This window comes from Hippopotamus amphibius, chromosome 13, assembly GCF_030028045.1.
Source record: "Hippopotamus amphibius kiboko isolate mHipAmp2 chromosome 13, mHipAmp2.hap2, whole genome shotgun sequence".
NCBI classification, from domain to species: domain Eukaryota; kingdom Metazoa; phylum Chordata; class Mammalia; order Artiodactyla; family Hippopotamidae; genus Hippopotamus; species Hippopotamus amphibius.
The window spans coordinates 35293916-35313784 of record NC_080198.1 but is presented as its reverse complement, the minus strand read 5'-3'; the positions used below and the strand labels follow the sequence as shown (position 1 = coordinate 35313784).

The window sequence follows — 19869 nt, the reverse complement described above, 5'->3', positions numbered from 1 at the left end:
ATAAAAAAGAATCTGCAAGCATTAAGCTCCTTAGTTTGATACATTTCTCCAGTAAACATATGCTCTCCAGTAAACATATGCTCTCCAGTTTGGTGTAAAACAATAAACTGACCACCTGAAGGTAGCTCTTTAAAATGGAGTTCCTCTGCCTCTTCTACAACTTTCCCATGAAGTATCAGCGTGTCCCGATACTTCCGATGAAGTTTAAATTCTGACACTGGATCTGGTACTGGAAGATCTTCATAGCTCTCTTTAGAGTCCAACTTCAGAGTCTGAGTCATCAGCTGTACTAAGTCACTCATTTCATTTGTATGACCTTTCCTGGAAAAAAAATTCTCTTATTTAATTTAATTGGCTTCATGAGAATTTTTCATTAGAAATTAGATACAAAACAACCTTTAGGAAGTTCTGCTTTCCAATGAGCAAGTAAGTTGCTACAGACAGACCCTTCTACAAATAAGTATAAACTCTGGATAAAATACAAAAATCAACTATGTGAGGGCAATGGAAAATGTACAAAATTTGCAAGCAGGTTCTGGAGTAGAGTCAATACTTTTAGCCTAAGGGCAGGCCACAGGCAGCTACAGAAAACCCAGTCTTTCCTGGCCTGCAGAACCAAAGGACAGAGTCTGAGACAACCACTGCCACTAGAAAGTGAGAAAAGAGTTTTAGAAAGGAGAGAGCCAGAAAGACAAGGCCCCAGATTCTGTCTATAAATTCTGCCCATCTACTTCTAATTAATTTAACTATACCCAAGTACAAAGTTCAAGAATATTTAAAGAAATATAAAAATATCAGCACCTAATGGGATAAAACTGACAATGTCTGGCATTGAGTCAAAAACAGCAGCCATGCAAAGCAGGAAAATAGCACACAATTATGAAGAGAAAAAAAATCAGTTAATAGAAACAGATCCAGAAGTGACACAAGTGACAGAATTAGTAAATAAGAACATTAAAATAGTTATTAAAAATATATTCCATATGACCAAGGTAGAGGAAACATCAACATGTTAAGGAGAGCCAATGAAGATATAAAAAAGACCCAAACTGAACTACAAGTGATAAATACAAGGTGTTGATTACATGGGATGGGATTAACAAATTAGATACTGCAGAAGAATAGAGTAGTGAATTCAAAGATACAGCAACAGAATCTACAAAAATTGGAACAGATAGGAATTCTCTGGCAGTCCAGTGGTTAGGACTCCACACTTTCACTGCCGAGGGTGTGGGTTCAATCCCTGGTCTGGGAACCAAGATCCCACAAGCCATGCAGTGCAGCCAGGAAAAAAAAAAAAAAGGAACAGAGAAAAAAGGTCTAAAAAATTAAAAAAAAAAACTATCAGTGACCTGTGGCATAACTTTAAGCAATCTAACATACATGTAATTAGAATCCTCAGGAGGGCAAGAGGGGGTCCAAAAAAATATTTGAAGAAATAATGGCCAAACTGTTTCCACCGATGAAAACTATAAACCCACATATCTGAGGAGACATTTCATAAGAATTCTGAAAAAAAAACAGATGTGTCTGGGACTTGCCCTGGTGGTGCAGTGGTTAAGAATCCACCTGCCACATTTTTCACAGAACTAGAACAAGAAATTTTATAATTTGTATGGAAACGCAAAAGACCCCGAAAAACCAAAGCAATCTTGAGAAGCAAAGACAGAGTTGGTGGAATCAGACTTCTTGACTTCAGGCTATACTACAAGGCTACAGTGATCAAGACAGTATGGTACTGGCACAAAAAGAGAAATACAGATCAATGGAACAGGATAGAAAGCCCAGAGATAAACTACGGTCAACTAATCTATGACAAAGGAGGCAAGGATATACAATGGAGAAAAGGCAGCCTCTTCAATAAGTGGTGCTGGGAAAACCGGACAGCTACATGTAAAAGAATGAAATTAGAACACTCCCTAACACCATACACAAAAATAAACTCCAAATGGATTAAAGACTTAAATGTAAGGCCAGACACTATAAAACTCCTAGAGGAAAACATAGGGAAAACACTCTTCGACGTAAATAACAGCAAGATCTTTTCTGACCCACCCCCTAGAGTAATGGAAATAAAAACGAAAATAAATAAGTGCGACTGAATGAAATTTCAAAGCTTCTGCACAGCAAAGGAAACTGTAAGCAAGACAAAAAGACAACCCTCAGGATGGGAGAAAATATTTGCAAACAAATCAACAGATAAAGGATTCATCTCCAAAATATATAAACAGTTCATCCAGCTCAATATCAAAAGAACAAACAACCCAATCAAAAAATGGGCAGAAGACCTAAATAGGCATTTCTCCAAAGAAGACATACGGATGGCCAAGAGGCACAAGAAAAGCTGCTCAGCATCACTAATTATTAGAGAAATGCAAATCAAAACTGTAATGAGGTATCACCTCACACTGGTTAGAATGAGCATCATCAGAAAATCGACAAACAGTAAATGCTGGAGAGGGTGTGGAGAAAAGGGAACGCTCTTGCACTGTTGGTGGGAATGTAAATTGATACAGCCACTATGGAGGACAGTATGGAGGTTCCTTGCAAAACTAAAAATAGAACTACCATATGACCCAGCAATCCCACCGCTGGGCATATATGCAGAGAACACCATAATTCAAAAAGACACATGCACCACAATGTTCATTGCAGCACTATTTACAATAGCCAGGACATGGAAGCAACCTAAATGTCCATCAACAGATGAATGGATAAAAAACATGTGGTACATACATACAGTGGAATATTATTCAGCTGTAAAAAGCAATGAAACTGAGACATTTGTAGAGACATGGATGGACCTAGAGACTGTCATACAGAGTGAAGTGAGTCAGAAAGAGAAAAACAAATATCATATATTAACACATATATGTGGACTATAGAAAAATGGTACAGATCAACCGGTTTGCAAGGCAGAAATAGAGACCCAGATGTAGAGAACAAACATATGCACACCAAGTGGGGAAAGCGGGGAGGGTTGGGGGGGAATGAATTGGGAGATTGGGATACCAAATTGTACACTCTAAATATATGCAGTTTATTGTAAAAAAAAAAAAAAAAGAACCAGCAGAATGGAAGGTTTTGGGGGGGGTGTTACTAATGTAACAATTCTCAGCAGTTTGGGACAGGCTGAGTTTCAAGTGCCAGCACTACTGCTTTATAAGATTGTTCAGGAAGGCATTTAAGTTGTAAATGTAAGTGTTCTTTTATTTTTTTTAACCGATTTTTTAATCATTGTTTCTATTCCTCCCCCCCACACCAAATTGTGGTAAAATATCCATAACATAAATGTACCAACTTAACCATTAAAAAAAAAAAAAAGTATCCGCCTGCCAATGCAGGGGACACAGGTTTGAGCCCTGGGCCAGGAAGATTCCACATGCCGCGGAGCAACTAAGCCCACAAACCACAACTACTGACCCTGCGCTCTAGAGTCTGCAAGCCACAACTATTGAGCCCAAGTGCCACAACTACTGAAGCCCATGCACCTAGAGCCTGTGCTCCAGAACAAGAGAAGCCACCGCAATGAGAAGTCCACGCACCACAACGAAGAGTAGCCCCTGCTCGCCACAACTAGAGAAAGCCCTAGTGCAGCAACAAAGACCCAACTCAGCCAATAAAAAAAAAATAATAATTAATTTAAAAAGCAAAAAAACCAAAAAAAAACAGATGTGCTCATTAGAAGAGAATTTTAGCTCTAGCATATACCAAAAACCATTTACAACATTATCAATGACAGTACTACAGGTCTGAATGCTACTATAAATGTACATTTAAAATTAATTCATAAACAAGTGGGACCTAATCAAGCTTATAAGCTCTTGCACAGCAAAGGAAACCATTAAAAAAAAAAAACCCAAAAACGAAAAGATAACCTACAGACTGGGAGAAAATATTTGCAAACAATGCGACCAACAAGGGATTAATTTCCAAAATATATAAACAGCTCATACAATTCAATAACAACAACAACAAACAGCCCAATTGAAAAATGGGCAGAAGACCTAAGTAGACAGTTCTCCAAAGAAGACATACAGAGGGCCAACAGGCACATGAAAAGCTGCTCAACATCACTAATTATCAGAGAAATGGAAATCAAAACTACAATGAGGTACCACCTCACATGGGTCAGAATGGCCATCATTAAAACATCTACAAATAATAAATGCTGGAAAGGGTGTGGAGAAAAGGTAACCCTCTTACACTGTTGGTGGGAATGTAAATTGGCACATCCATTATGGAAAACAGTATGGAGTTTCCTCTAAAAACTAAAAATAGAGTTGCCATGTGATCCAGCAATTCCACTCCTAGGTATATACCCAGAGAAAACTATAATTTGAAAAGATACATGCACCCCTATGTTCACAGCAGCACGATTTACAACAGCTAAGACATGGAAACAACCTAAATGTCAATCTACAGATGAATGGAAAAGAGGTGAGAGAAACACACACACACACACACAAATACACACACACACACACACACACATATACATACAATGGACTATTACTCAGCCATTAAAAAGAATGAAACCATGCCATTTGCAGCAACATGGATGGACCTAGAGATTATCATACTAAGCAAAGTAAGTCAGAAGGAGAAAGACAAATACCATACGAAATCACTTCTTTATGAAATCTAAAGTATTACACAGGGGCTTCCCTGGTAGCACAGTGGTTAAGAAACTGCCTGCCAACGCAGGGGACACAGGTTTGATCCCTGGGCCGGGAAGATCCCATATGCCACAGAGCAACTAAGCCTGAGAGCTACAACTACTGAGCCTGAATGCCACAACTACTGAAGCCTACATGCCTAGAGCCTGTGCCCCACAACAAGAGAAGCCACCACAATGAGAAACCGGCGCATAGCAGTGAAAAGTAGCCCTGGCTCTCCACAACTAGAGAAAGCCCATGTGCAGCAACAAAGACCCAAAGCAGTCAAAAATAAAATAAATAAATAAATAAATAAAATATAACACAAATGAACACATCTGTGAAACAGAAACAGGCTCACAGACATCGAGAACAGACTTGTGGTTGCCAAGAGGGTGGGGGGGGTGGGGGAGGGAAGTACTAGGAGTTTGGGATTAGCAGATGCAAACTATTATATATAGGATGGATAAACAACAAGGTGCTACTGTATAGCACAGGGAACTATATTCAATATTCCATGATAAACCATAATGGAAAAGAATATGAAAAAGAATATATACGTATAATTGTGTCACTTTGCTGTACAGCAGAAATTAACACAAGATTGGAAATCAACTATACTTCAACAAAATTTTTTAGAAAGTAAAAAAATAAAATAAAATAATTAAAATAAAATTAATTCAAACAGAAATAGTTTACAAAGGGAGATAGAAAAATAAGAACTTACCCTTCCTTGGAATCCCCATCTGATTTATCAGTTGAACTTGTAGAAGAACTTAACTCATTCTCAGAGAGACAATGGGTGAGTTTCATTTCCTATTAATGTTTGGAAAAACAAAATTCCACATGACAACACAACCAGAATGTAATACATGAAACAGTCTTAGATGCAATGCGTAGCCACAACGTGCACCTAGGTTCAATTCAATAGAACTAATGGATATAAAAATTGAAGTTACTTTACCAAATGATGTCCCGGTTCACCCATGAAGTTCATAAGTGAAGCCTGAGGAACATCAGGGTGAACTTTTATAAGGTCCTGGAAAGTCTCAGCTATGAAGAAATTTCCTTTCCAGAGGAAAGCAAACAGTTCTGGTGTTCCAGCTCCTAAGCAGAGGGCTGGTATCATAAGGAATGTTGGCATTTTAAACAAGACAGAATGCCACCTAAATAAAAAGTAACCTCAGTTTGCTCACCCATGAGATTCTCTGTTAAATGCTTTAAAGGATTACCTGATATAATTAGACACAAACATTACAACTTTGAAAAATAAAGATCACCTTAATTAAACAACTAAATCACAGACTATTGTTAAAGAAAAAAATCATCATTACTTTCAAGGGCAGGAAATTGTTTTGTTTTGTTAATATTTATTTATTTATTTTGGCTGCACTGGGTCTTGCTTGCAGCATATAGGATCTTCGTTGTGGCACGTGAACTAGTTGTGGCATGCATGCAGAATCCAATTCCCCGACCAGGGATCGAACCCGGGCCCTCTGCACTGGCAGCACGGAGTCTTACCCCCTGAATCACCAGGGAAGTCCCCAGGAAGTTTCTTTTTTTTAAAAAAAGTAATTACATGCTCCCAGAAATGTCAAAAACTGGAGTACAAAAAAAATTGAATATTCCCAGGATATTATTACACAGAAAAGTGAATGTGGGTTGAAAACCTTGCAATTATCTATTTAGCCACCAGATGGAGCCCCTACATTATCTGAAGGTGGAAAGGTAAGGTACTTTGACAGAAACAGGAAACAAAGGAAGGATCAGCAAGTGAGACTAAAATCTGGCCAAGCCGTTTGGTATATTATTAACACAGCAATAAGCAAAGTGTTGCCTAGTGGAAGCCCTTTGGAACTCTTGTTTAAAAGACTACCTAAGAAAGATATTAACTAGGCTGCCAGTTGTTTACAAGAGTGCCTGAAAAATTCATTCCCTTAATGAAGCAAAAAAAATTCTTTTAATTATTACTGACCAGTTCTTTTTCTTATCAGAGGAAGTGTGAAAGGTGTAACTTCAGTCAGCGCTGCCCCAGAAATAAATGGAGCTGGCATTTATGAGGTTTACCATAATAGGCTTGGATGTAGACATGTCCACCTTTTACCTTAGGACTATGTAATGTACCTGAGCAATGCTGCAGTCAGAAGACAACCATTGAGCAGGGGTGGGGTGGCCTTCCTCTTGTGGTTTCCCTGGCCCCGCTGGACTCAGAGAAGCTCTCCTCACTGAAGGGCCTGAAAAAGTGACCACCCCCAGCAGTTGTTTGTGGTGGGCTGGCCTCAACAGAAGAGGGCTTTGCACTGGGTATGGAAGAAACCCTGGAGCAAGGGCCAGCCTAGAAGGAACTCAGACAGCATGTTCACCATCACTCTGGTATCTGACACCTCAGTTCAAATCTCAGCTCTGTGTCTACCAGCCCTGTTACCTTGGGCAAATTACTTAACCCTCTGACCCTCAGTCTTCTCAGCTGCAAAATACAAAATAAGATAATGCCCTTAAAATGCTTACCATAATGTTTGAGACACTGTCAGCATTCAATAAATGGAAACTGCTAGAATATGTTGTCTTAAGATAATAGTAACAGGAATGTTCACAGCCCTCAGCAGTACCATTCTCCTCCTGGTTTCCTCCCTCTGTTCCTGAGGAGAACACTTCTTTGACCAACAGACTCTGAACATGGAAACAAACTAAACACTTGCCTGATTACTTTCCTGCCTGAAATCTCCCAGGAGTTTCTGCCACTCAAAGCCCTCTTGCTCTCTTTTTAGTATCCTTTTCCTCTAATAACACAAATTCCAGATCCAATACTATACTGAGTTTTTCTTGACTAGGAAATTTCAAAAATTCTTCCAAACTGGTTTCCCAAATGGATTACTGATGCTGGAAATTCTTAACACCTCACCATCAGTACCAATGCTATGTCCATGAGCCATACCAACAACCCACAACAGGTGAAGGAAAGAGAACAACTTTACCTGAGGGGGAGATCTCTTCCTGTGACTGCTTTAGTCGCCTCCTCTCTCTTGCTGATAATGGTCGGTCCTTTTGAAAAAAAGTCAGAGTTACTTCCATTTCTATTCACTGTTCTTATGATACTTACAATGCATGACATATCATCCAGCACTACTACAGGAAAGGCCCTGCACAGGCCTTTAAAGGAGTATCCATTTGAAACCAGTTCATATCAGGCTTACAACTACTAGCTAGGATGATCACAGCCCTCATTTCTAGGAAGAGCTCATTTTTGCAAGGGTAAATGGGGAATTTTGCATTTCCTACATTCAGAATCCACTTGGTCTCCTTAATTAACTGGACGTGACCAGCCCTGAAATGACAGAATCTGTCCATTTCAATCAAAGCTCTGTGGAGAATCACAAATTTGCGCTTTCCACTGTATGGCAAAAAGCAGGGCTAAGATGTTTTAATACAAAACTTCACAATATATGCTGGATTTACAACCAAAAAGCTTTATAATAAAGTTAAAAAAATCCAACATAGACTCCCACAAACCTTTGATGATGATATCTCACTGCTCCTCGAACTGCTCACAGACCCAGTGACCACTCTAATTTGGTTTTCAGCATCTTTTTGTGTTGATGTGACATCCACTTTTCCAACAGTGGAAAGAGAAGGCAAAAGACAAGGAGGAGTCTCTTGGAACTTAAATAATTAACAAAGGGGGGAGATTATCAGTGTCATATACATCCACCTCCAAAGATCCCCCAATGGAAAATCTATGTATTTGTCAGTGATTCCCTCTCAAAAACTTTAAAACACTGCATTAGGTGGGGGGAAAGAAACTCTGCCAAAAGTGAATGACCATTTAAGACGCTAACAGAGAGGGTGCCTGTGAACGTTACTTCCAGAAATGACACGACCTTATGCAGAAGTTGAGGGAGAAAGTCTTCATTAACATGACATAGGAGGAATCAGAGATTTACCTTTCTTGGCCTGTTCCTTTAACTTTCAAAATGAGCTGTCCATCCTTGCTGAAGAAGATAAAGCCCTTACTCTGCTTCCAACTCACTGACATCTGATAACTAATATTTAGAATTTTATACCCTTCTCCATATGTTCCTTGCATTTTTTATGTGCCTTTTTGGCACATCATTCTAAACAGAAACGGAGCTTCCTACAGTGTGTTTCCCAAGCAGCAGCACAATGACTTATTCCAAAGAGATCTCTGCTGACCTGTCTTTTTCCCCCACTGTGCTCAGTATGTTCTCTTTTCTTCTGTCGCCGCTGTCGAGACAGGGAAGGTTCAGAGCCAGAGCTGTGTGGCTGTAAAGCTGGGTGGATTCTGTCCTGTTTTTCTATAACACATTCAACAGCAACCTGATCCTTAAAAATAATAAAATGAAACAAACAAAAAGCAAAATAGAATAACGAAAGTCTTTTGAACTTCCAAATGGCCAAACCCTCCATGCCTACTTTTAAAATTATAAATGAAAGAAGGAGGAGCTGTCTTTCTCAAAATGAATGCTTATTTTCAGTGTTGACAGGCAAAGACAAAATGCTGGCATCAGTTATCTACATATTCTGGGTTTGTTTCTCTTTTCCCAAATAAAAATAATTAATTAAATTAGATTGTTATTAACCTGAAACTACCAGTGTTCAATTTAGTTTTTTCTTTTAATCTTTTTATAACTTTTAATAGGTTTTCTATTCAGAAAACTAACAACTGTTTTAAATGAAATCCAATTTAATATACACATACTTCCCAAGTAAACATTAGTTATTTGGGTGCCCTCTAAAAAGCACCATGAGAAGATCCCAAGTTTGGATTCAGATGGAGTCATATCTCCCTGAACCTCGGTTTCTTCATCTATAAATGGGTATGATGCCTCACACACAGCACGTGACTACTGGCGGATTAGAGGAGAATGTGCACTATAGTGCTTAGGACCATGTCTAGCACATATAAGACGCTCAGAAACCAGGAGCTATTACCTGCAGTAGTAAAGATAAAATAAATTAACTTTTTCTAAAGATCACCAAGGACTTAGTATTTTATTTGGAGAGCTGGTTTTAGAAACTAATGCATATCAAACATTAAAATAAAATAGCTTCTTACGTTAATTCTTAAAGTAATTTTTAACTATTAGAATATCTAAGTTTTCAAGTAGAAGGACACTGGTAATTGAATGGCATTCAATCAACACATTTTTATCAAGAGCCCACTATGCGGTACATTTTAGAAAGAAAAAGGAACAATGTGATATGCTAGCTAAGCAAGGATACCCAGATAATAAACAATGACTGATTTAATTCTGAAGAGTGAAATAAATGTTTCTCTGCTAGTATTAAGTATAGAATATTCAAAATAAAACTTACACATACAAGAGTAACTGAACAAATGACTTATGGAGTTTCTCCATGAAATCCAATTAGTCCTGAAAAAAACTTCTTCCACTTTTATCAACAACAAAACAATAATAACAACAACAACAATAAAAAAAGAAATGCTGGACATGAAATTCTATCAAACAAAACAAAAAAAGAAACACATTTGATCAGGAACAAGACAAGGATGTCCATTCTTATCACTTCCACTCAACACTGTACTAGAGGTTCTAGCCAGGGCAATCAGACAAGAAAAAATAAAGAAAGAAATCTGGACTGAAAGGGAAAAATTACCTCTATTTGCAGATGATGTGATTCTGTATTCAGAAAATTCTAAGGAGTCCATTATTAAAAAGTTATTAGAGGGGACTTCCCTGGTGGTCCAGTGGTAAAGAATCCACCTTCCAATGCAGGAGATACGGGTTTGACCTCTGGTCAGGGAACTAAGATCCTACATGCCATGGGGCAACTAAGCCCATGTGGCCACAACTACTGAGCTCACACACCTCAACTAGAGCCCACAGGCCACAAACTACAGAGCCCACGCTATCTAGAACCTATGTGCCGCAACTATAGAGCCCATGCACGCTAGACCCTGTGTGCCACAACTAGAGAATAGAAAACCCACACGCCACAACTAGAGAGAAGCCCACGCACCTACCAATAAAGATCCCGCATGCCAAACTAAGACCTGATGCAGCCAAAAATAAATAAAATAAAAAAATAATAAATAAATCTTTTTTTAAAAAAGTTACTAGAACCAATAAATGAGTTAAGCAAGCCTGTAGGATACAAAGTCAACTTATAAAAATTAATTGTATTTCTATAAACAAGCAATGAACACTATGAAAATGAAATTAAGAAAACAATTCCATTTACAATAGTATCAGAAGGAATAAAATACTTAGAAATTAATTTAACAAAAGAAGCAAGACTTATACATTTAAAACAACAAAACATCATTGTAAGAAATTAAAGAAGACCTTAAGGAAACAGATAGACATCCTATGTTCATGAGTTGGAAGATATATATTGAGATAGCAACATTCTGCAAATAATCTACAGATTCAATAAAATCTCTGTCAAAGTCCCAGGCTTTTTTGCAGAAACAGACAAGCTAATCTTAAAATTCATATGGAAATGCAAAGCAACCGATACAGCCAAAACAATATTGAAAAATAAGAATAGAGCTGGAAAACTCAAGCTTCCCAATTTCAAAACTTACTACAGGGAGTTAGTTCCCTGGTTGCCTAGTGGTTAGGATTCCGGGTTTTCACTGCCATGGCCCAGATTCAGGGAACCGAGATTCCTGTAAGTGACGAAGCGTGGCCAAAAAAAAAAAAAAAAACTTACTACAAAGCTATAGTAATTAAGTGTGCTACTGACATAGGATAGACAAATCAGTGGTACAGAATTGAGAATATAAAAATAAGTCACCATATTTATGGTCTATTGATTTTCAATGAGGGTCCCAAGAAAATTCAATAGGAAAAGAATACTCTTTTAACAAATGGTACTGGGACAACTGGTATTTGCATATAATAGAATGAAGTAGAACCCTTTCTTCACATTACACACAAAAATTAACTCAAAACAGATCTCAGACCTAAATGTAAGAGTTAAAACTACTAACTCTTAGAAGAAATTATGGGAGAAATCTTCACAACACTAAAAGCAGAAGCAACAAAAGAAAAAATAGACAAAAATGGATTTCATCAAAATTTAAAACTTTTATGCTCCAAAGGACACCATCAAGAAAGTGAAGATGGGACTTCCTTGGTGGTCCAGTGGTTAAGACTCCACACTTCCAATGCATGGGGCATGGGTTCAATCCCTGGTCAGGGAACTAAGATCCCGCATGCTGCATGGAGTGGTCAAAATAAAATTAAATAAATAAAATATACTTTAAAAAGAAACTGAAGACAATCCACAGAATGTAAGACAATATTTTTGAATCTTATATCTGATAAAGGGCTAACACCAGTAATTGATAAAGAACTCTTACTACTCAACAATAAAAAGATAAATAAACCAATTTTAAAATGGGCAAAGGATTTCAATAGATATTTCTCCAAAGTAGGTACAAAAATGGCCAATAAGCACATGACAAGGTGCTCAACATTAGTCATTAGGGAGGTGCAAATCAAAACCACAATAAGATACCATTCACACCCACTAGGACGGCTAGAATAAACAAACAAACAATCCAGAAAATAAGTATTGGTGAGGATGCAGAGAAATTACAATTCTCATACATTGCTGATTGAAAGTAAAATGATACAGCTGCTCTGGAAAACAGTTCTGCAGTTCCTCGAAAAGTTAAACATAGAGTTACCATATGATCCAGCAATTCCACTCCTAGGTATATTCCAAAAAGAACCGAGAACATATGTCCACACATAAACTTGTACATGAATGTTCAAAGCAACATAATACACAGTGAAAAGTGAAAACAACCCAAATGTTCATCAACTGATGAATAGATAAATAAAATATGGGGACGTCCCTGGTGGCACAGTGGTTAAGAATCCGCCTGCCAATGCAGGGGACACGGGTTCAGGCCCTGGTCCAAGAAGATGCCACATGCTGCAAAGCAACTAAGCCTGTGCACCACAACTACTGATCCTGCGCTCCAGAGCCCGGGCTCTAGAAGAGAAGCCACTGCAATGAGAAGCCCGCGCACCACGACAAAGAGTAGCCCCCGCTCACCACAACTAGAGGAACCCCGTGCACAGCAAGACCCAACACAGCCAAAAAAATAAAATAAATAAACAAATTTATTTTTTAAAAAATGAATTATACATATAGTAGAACTTATTTGGCAATAAAAAGAAATGAAATACTGGTACATGCTACAACATGGGTATAACCTTGAAAGCACCATGCTAAATAAAAGCCAGGTACAAAAGGCCATACACTGTATGATTCCATTTATATGAGATATTGAGACTAGGCACATTCATACAGACAATGGTTGCCAAAGGCTGGAGACAAGGAGGAGTAGAGAGCACCGAGTGTTGAGTATGGGGTTTCTTTTTGAGGTGATGGAAATGTTCTGGAAATAGAGACAGTGGCAACGAATGTACAACTTTATAAATATACTAAAAACCACTGAATTGGTACTTTAAAAAATTTTTAAACAATTATGGAAAGAATAAAAGAAGCAAACCTGAATATAATTTGACAGTCAAGCAGAACAAGCAGGACACATATAATTTTATCTATAAAGTACTAAGGATTCCAGTGTCCAGAGAAAGCTTAAGACTATATTTTGGTTTCAATGACTAAATGAAAAGAGCATTACACTTGTACTTTTCTATAAAAACAAAACCTTATTAAAAACATTTGAATATAAATGTACAAGTTATATATATATTTATATAAAAAAGAATGTTAAATATGAAACTGTATGTAATATATAAAATTTAAATATAGAATAGACTAAAAATATAGTCAATTATACATTAAATATATTTTTAAAATATTTTACACATAAAAATGTAAAGTTAATCAAATGTTCTGACTTTCTAATCCTTAGCTATTACCATGTTTCATCTAATTTAGGCTTCCTTCCATGTTCAAGAAGAAAATACCCTTTAAATTTACTCAGAATAGTCTCTCAGTATCAAAATCCTTTTGTTCCGCTCCTTTTCTTCTCTTCTTCCTTCTCCTTTGGTTCCAACACATAAAAAATATATATATTTTATTCCTTAACTTAAAAAATCAGACAATCCACTAACTTTCAAAGGCAAGAAGGAATGTGATATTACCTCATTGTTGAAACTACCCATCCACTTGGAGGACTAAAGAAGAATGATGTAGAAACAGGAAAAAAACACACTAATGGCAAATGGCAAGTATCCTATACCAGGGTACAGGAGGGATCTAAGAATTCCTGGGGTCCTATCCATTGATTCTGCTATGTTTAAACTGTTACATGGGAATAACTGATTTTCCTAAAACAACAACTAAAAAGACAACCAAAGAACACAACCCACACCTTTGCAACTGCACTTTCTAGTCTTCTCTCTGAAACCAACACCTTGTGCATGTCACTTACCTGGTCCTTTGGTAAATCTTGGTCTTTGTTTAGGGGCTGCAGAGGCTTCACTGGGTCATTCCTTTCTCCAGTGACACAGTCAGAGGACCATGTGGGAATTTGGTTTCCAGGCTGAGCACTGGATTGAGTGTTATCATCCTGCAGCCTCTCTTTCACTTGAGAAATAATACATTTACCTTCTAGCTCATTAGCGGCATCTAAGTGTCCTGGTTGATTCTCTTGAACTAAACCGTCGTTCACTGAGCTCCTCCTTTCTGCAGGTAAGATGTCAATATTCACCCTACTGATCGTGGCTAGCAATTCTGCGGTATTGCTTATGTCTGTTTTATAGGTGTGGCCTTTCAGACTTGTGGGTGTCTTCAAAGGGCCAATGACTATGGGTTTCTCCTGGGACAAACATTTGTCTTCACCCTGAGTGAAAACATGCTTCCAAGTTATTATGAGCACTCCTCATACCATAAAAAAAAAATTCACTCGAAACGGAACAACAGGTTCCTCAGAAAGTTAAACATGGAATAATCATAAGACCCAACAACCCAACTCCCAGGTATATGCCCCAAGAACTAAAAGTAGGGACTCAAACAGATACTTGTACACCAATGTTTATAGCAGCATTATTCACAATGGCCAAACAATGGAAACAGCCCAAATGTCCGTTAGCAGATGAATGGATAAACAAAATGCGGTATACACACACAATGGAATATTATAAAGCCGTAGAAAGGAATGAAGGTGTGATACATGCTACAATTTGGATAATCTTTGAAAACTTGCTAAGTGAAATAAGCTAGACAAAAAAGAACAAATGTATGATTCCATTTATATGAGGTACCTAGAACAGGCACATTCAGAGACAGAAAGTAGATCAGAGGTTACCAGGGCCTGGGAGTAGGGGCAATGGGGAGTTATACCTTAATGGGCACAGAGTTTCTGTTTGGAATGATGAAAAGGTTTTGGAAAGTATGGTGATGGCTGCAAAACATTGTGAATGTAATTAAGACCACTGATTGTATGCTTAAAAATGGTACAAAATGAAAAAAATTAAGTAGAAAATGGTACAAAATGGCAAATTTTATTATATGTATATTTTACCACAATAAAAATAGTTTTAATGAATCAATAACCTAAATATAAGAACTAAAACTATAAAACTCCTAGGAGAAAACATAGGCATACATCTTCATGATCTTGGATTTGGCAAAGGATTCTTAGATATAAGCATGGGCAACAAAAGAAAAAAACAAATAAATTAGACTTCATCAAAATTAAAACCATTTGTACATAAAAGGACATTATCAAGAAAGTGAAAGGACAACCTACAGAACTGGAAGAAATATTTGTAAATCATATATCTGAAGAGGGTCTACTATCTATAGCGTAGAAAGAACTCAGAACTCAGCAATAAAAAACAAAAACCCAATTAAAAAATGGGCAAAGGACTTAATAAATATTTCTCCAAAGAAGGCATTCAAGTGGGCAACAAGTTCTATGCCATTAGTCAAATGCAAATCAAAACTACAATAACATACCACTTCACTTCCACTAGGGTGGCTAGAATCAGAAAAACAGAAAACAACAAGAGTTGGTGAAGTTGTAGAAAAATTGGAATTCTCAGGGATTGCTGATAAAAATGTGAAATGGTACAACCACAAAGGAAAAACAGTGTGGTCATTCCTCAATAAGTTAAACATAGAATTACCATATGATGCAGCAATTCCTCTCCTAGATATTATACCCAAGAGAATTGAAAACAGGTACTCAAATATTGTACATAAATGTTCACAGCAATACCCAAAGGTGAAAACAACTCAATATCTACCAATGAATGAATGGATAAACAAACTGTGGTATATACATACAATGGAGCATTATTCAGACATAAAAATAAGTATTGATATATGCTACCTGGATGAACCTCAAAAACATGCCAAGTGAAAGAAGCCAGACACAAAAGCTTACATATTATATGATTTCACTTATATCAAATATTCAGAACAGGCAAACCCATACAAACAAAAAACAGTAGTGCTTTACAGGGGCTGGATGGAGGAGGGAATGAGGAGTGACGACTTAATGGGTGTGAGGTTTCCATTTGGGGTGACGAAAATGTTTTGGAAGGAGACAGAGGTGATGGTTGTGCAATACTGTGAATGTACTGAATGCAATTCATTGTTCACTTCAAAATGGTTAACTTCATGTTATATAAATTTCACCTCAATTAAAAAAAACTTCTTAAAGTTATTACAGCACTGACTTCATGAACATTTTAATAGGCACTTCGAATATTTCACCAGTGTTCCTTCTTTACAATACAAAATTACTTACACATCAGAAATCCAATGAAGCTTAATTGTTTCACACTGAATAACTAGCTTAGGTAACCTATCATTTTAATACAGTTTCTAGAACACATAGCCTTTAAAAAGAGACATACCATCACATATGTCTTGGAGCCCTCGGAAGAGTGTGGTTGAGGGGGAATTACTTCATGACTTAATTCAGCCTTTCCAGAAACCACTGTAGCCGTAGGTTTGGATTTAGAGTCACCATTTTTAATATTATTTTTGGAGGTTTTTCTTTATGAGGAAGAAAAGAAAAAGTTATTATCAATACAGTGAAGGTTAAAGGTTTCTACATATGAGGAAATGTGCATACGTGTCACACTCCCTTACAGAAATGCTCCTTTATTTATTTTTTTCTTCTCTCTCTTTTTTTTTTTTTTTGGCCATGCTGTGAGCCTTGCGGGTTCTTAGTTCCCTCGACCAGGCATTGAACCTGGGTCCCCTGCAGTGGAAGTGTATAGTCCTAACCACTAGACCACCAGGGAATTCCCATGGAACTGCTTCTTTTATAGAGAACAGTCTTCTAAAAACCAGGGGGCATTCTACAAAACACGTGACCACTAATCTCCAAAAACAAAGTCATGAAAAACAAAGAAAGTGAGAAACTGTCAGAGACCCAAGTTGACTAAGGAGAAATGAGGAGTAATATGGTATGCTGAACTGGATCCTGAAGCAGAAAAGGACATTAGTAGAAAAACTGGTCAAAGCCAGATGAAGTCTGGAGTTTAGTCAATGTAAGGTACTGAGGTTATTTTCTTAGTTCTGACAAATGTACCGTGGTAATATAAGATGTTGATAGGAGAAACTGTGTGAGGGTTATACATAAACCCTCTGTTCTCTCTGCAACTTTCCTGTGAATACAATATTATTCTAAAATTTAAAATCTATGAAAAATGGCCTCACAATTAGAAGTACCAGGATAATTTTCATCTTCAAATTTCACATTTGTAATAATACCACAACTGCTTTGCCAAGCTTGAAAGTAAAAATAATTGGTATACTCAGGCTTGACTTGCAGAATAAATGTATACAGGAATAATATTCCCAGCTGTTTAAGTGTGACATTTTCCAATGGAGCTAAACCTCTGGGGAATTCAAGGGGAGCACGAACACCAGAGCTGCAGAAGGCCAAAGGTCTGTTGGTAGGAAATTATAGGCAACGTTAACAAAAATATGATCCTTCTTTACCCTGCTGGGCCTCTCTAGCATTGCCTCCCAAATTTAACATGTCAGAAGGCAGGGACTGTGAAGGTCTTGTCCAGCTCTAAGTCTTAGATCCTAGAACAGTTATTTAGTGAAAGTAGGACCCGCACATCAAGGAAGAATTCCTATCCCCTTGAAAAGTTATATGAGTAAAGAGGGAAACTTATAAAAGCCCTCTGAATTTTAAGTATTACTTTTTAAATGTGATTATTATCTTACATAGTACCTAACATAATAATAGGCTTCTTAGATAACCTCTCATTTTACTATGATTTTTAAAGCATACATCCTCGGGACTTTCCTGGTTGTACAATGGTTAAGAATCCGCCTGCCAATGCAGGGGACATGGGTTCGATCCCTGGTCCTGGAAGATCCCACATGCCGCGAAGCAACTAAGCCCACAAGCCACAATTACTGAAGCTTGTGCACCTAGAGCCTGGCTCCCAACAAGAGAAGCCACCACAATGAGAAGGCTGCACACTGCAACCAAGAGTAGCCCCCCGCCACTCGCCGCAACTAAAAAAGCCTGTGCGCAGCAACAAAGACCCAACGCAGCCAATAAATAAATAAATTTATAAAAAAAAAAAAAAATCCTTTTAAAACAATCATACTCAACATGTCTTGGAACTCAGAGGAATGTATAAGTGATTCCTCCAATGGTCCTACAGATTGCTGATTTTGGCAATTAAGCAAATCTCACACACATTCTAATCATGCAATTCTACTTCATGTTTTTAAAAAACTCATCACAAATTCTCACACATGAAAATTATAAAAGCCACCCTCTTTTATTCCATCTATTTAGTCCAGCTATTTGAAAGGGAAATATCTTACGCCTTCGTGGCCTCCAAAAACAAGGATATTTGGTGCTTTATGTAAGGCTGCCTTAGGATGCTCCTCACAGAAGGTCTTTCTTCAGGTCTTTTGCTCAGCATGGTTCTTATCAGTTCTGCCAGCTCTGGGCTGTAATCTTTCGGCATCGGTGGCAGCTACAAAGAGAAATAATACCACAAGTATGACTAACAGTCTTGTGAAGAAAAGTAAAAGAAGGTAGAGGTTTCCCACTATATTTTTAAAATCATTCTCCATAAAAGCAGAAAATTACCAGCATATCAGTCTACAGGAAGCATACCTGGCGTCCTGGTTATAACAGCAAGCTGTAAGATTATAAAATATATCCTTCAAACCAGCAGCCCCATTTGAGGACTCTCTCCTTCATAAATAAGAGCACGCATTCCTAAAGATTTATGTACCAGGATATTCACTGCAGTATTGCTCTTGAAGTAGTGAATAACTGGAAACAACATAAATGGCCACCTATAGGGTACTTGTGGAATAGCGTATGGTATACCCTTCTAAAAAAACACCAGGCAACCTTTAAAAAAATAAAAGACTTATAGGTACCGACCTGGAAAGATGTCCCTCATATATTATGTCAAAAAATCAGGCTGTGTACCACTGTGTATAACCTGATTCCATTTCAGTTACTTTTTTAACATACACATGCAGAATTATAAGGACAGGGAAGCGCCAGGAAGGCTATGCACCAAACTGTTACCAATGGTTATCTACAAGGGATGGAAATGGATGGAAGCAAAGAGGATTTTCATCCCTTTCTTGTTTGATTCTTTAAGAAGTGGAATTATGAGCAAATTTTACTTTTTCCGTGTTTTCTGATATTTTTTCAAAATAAAAAATTAAACTAGTCTTGGTATAATGTTAAAATCAGTAGGCGATTTACAGCCTTAAAACTTAACTGTGGGACTTCCTAGGCGGGTGGTTAAGAATCCACCTGGCAATGCAGGGGACACGGGTTCAATCCCTGCTCCAGGAAGATCCCACATGCAGCAGAGCAACTAAGCCTGTGCGCCACAACTATTGAGCCTGCGCTCTAGAACCCATGAGCTGCAACTATTGAGCCCACGTGCCACAACTATTAAAGCCCGCATACCTAGAGCCTGTGCTCTGCAACAAGAGAAGCCACCGCAATGAGGAGCCTGTGCACCACAACAAAGAGTAGCCCCCGGCTCACCGCAACGAGAGAAAGCCCGTGTGCAGCAATGAAGACCCAACTCAGCCAATAAATAAATAAATTTATTTAAAACAAACAAACAAACAAAAATAAATCTTAACTATGAGGACTTCCCTGGTGGCGCTGTGGTTAAGAATCTACCTGCCAATGCAGGGGACACAGGTTCAATCCCTGGGCAGGGAAGACCCCACATGCCTCAGAGCAACTAAGCCCATGTGCCACAGCTACTGA

At 37.8% G+C, this 19869-nt stretch overlaps 1 protein-coding gene across 8 annotated transcripts in view; it reads right to left on the bottom strand.

Annotated features, from left to right (window-relative positions):
* NEK4 (NIMA related kinase 4) overlaps positions 1–19869 on the bottom strand; it is a 37415-nt gene that overhangs the window by 12563 nt on the left and 4983 nt on the right. For 3 of the 8 annotated variants that reach the window (XM_057704942.1, XM_057704949.1, XM_057704946.1), the window contains 9 exons: positions 18441–18595; positions 16496–16637; positions 14062–14472; positions 8850–8999; positions 8169–8318; positions 7634–7700; positions 7167–7297; positions 5386–5474; positions 116–321 (listed from right to left, as the gene is read on the bottom strand). In XM_057704942.1, coding sequence (XP_057560925.1) covers positions 116–321; positions 5386–5474; positions 7167–7297; positions 7634–7700; positions 8169–8318; positions 8850–8999; positions 14062–14472; positions 16496–16637; positions 18441–18595 — 1501 coding nt within the window. Of the gene's footprint in view, positions 1–115; positions 322–5385; positions 5475–5622; positions 5766–6782; positions 6893–7166; positions 7298–7633; positions 7701–8168; positions 8319–8849; positions 9000–14061; positions 14473–16495; positions 16638–18440; positions 18596–19869 lie in introns of those variants that run through there. The other 5 variants (XM_057704944.1, XM_057704947.1, XM_057704945.1 and 2 more) reach the window with 5 other exon arrangements.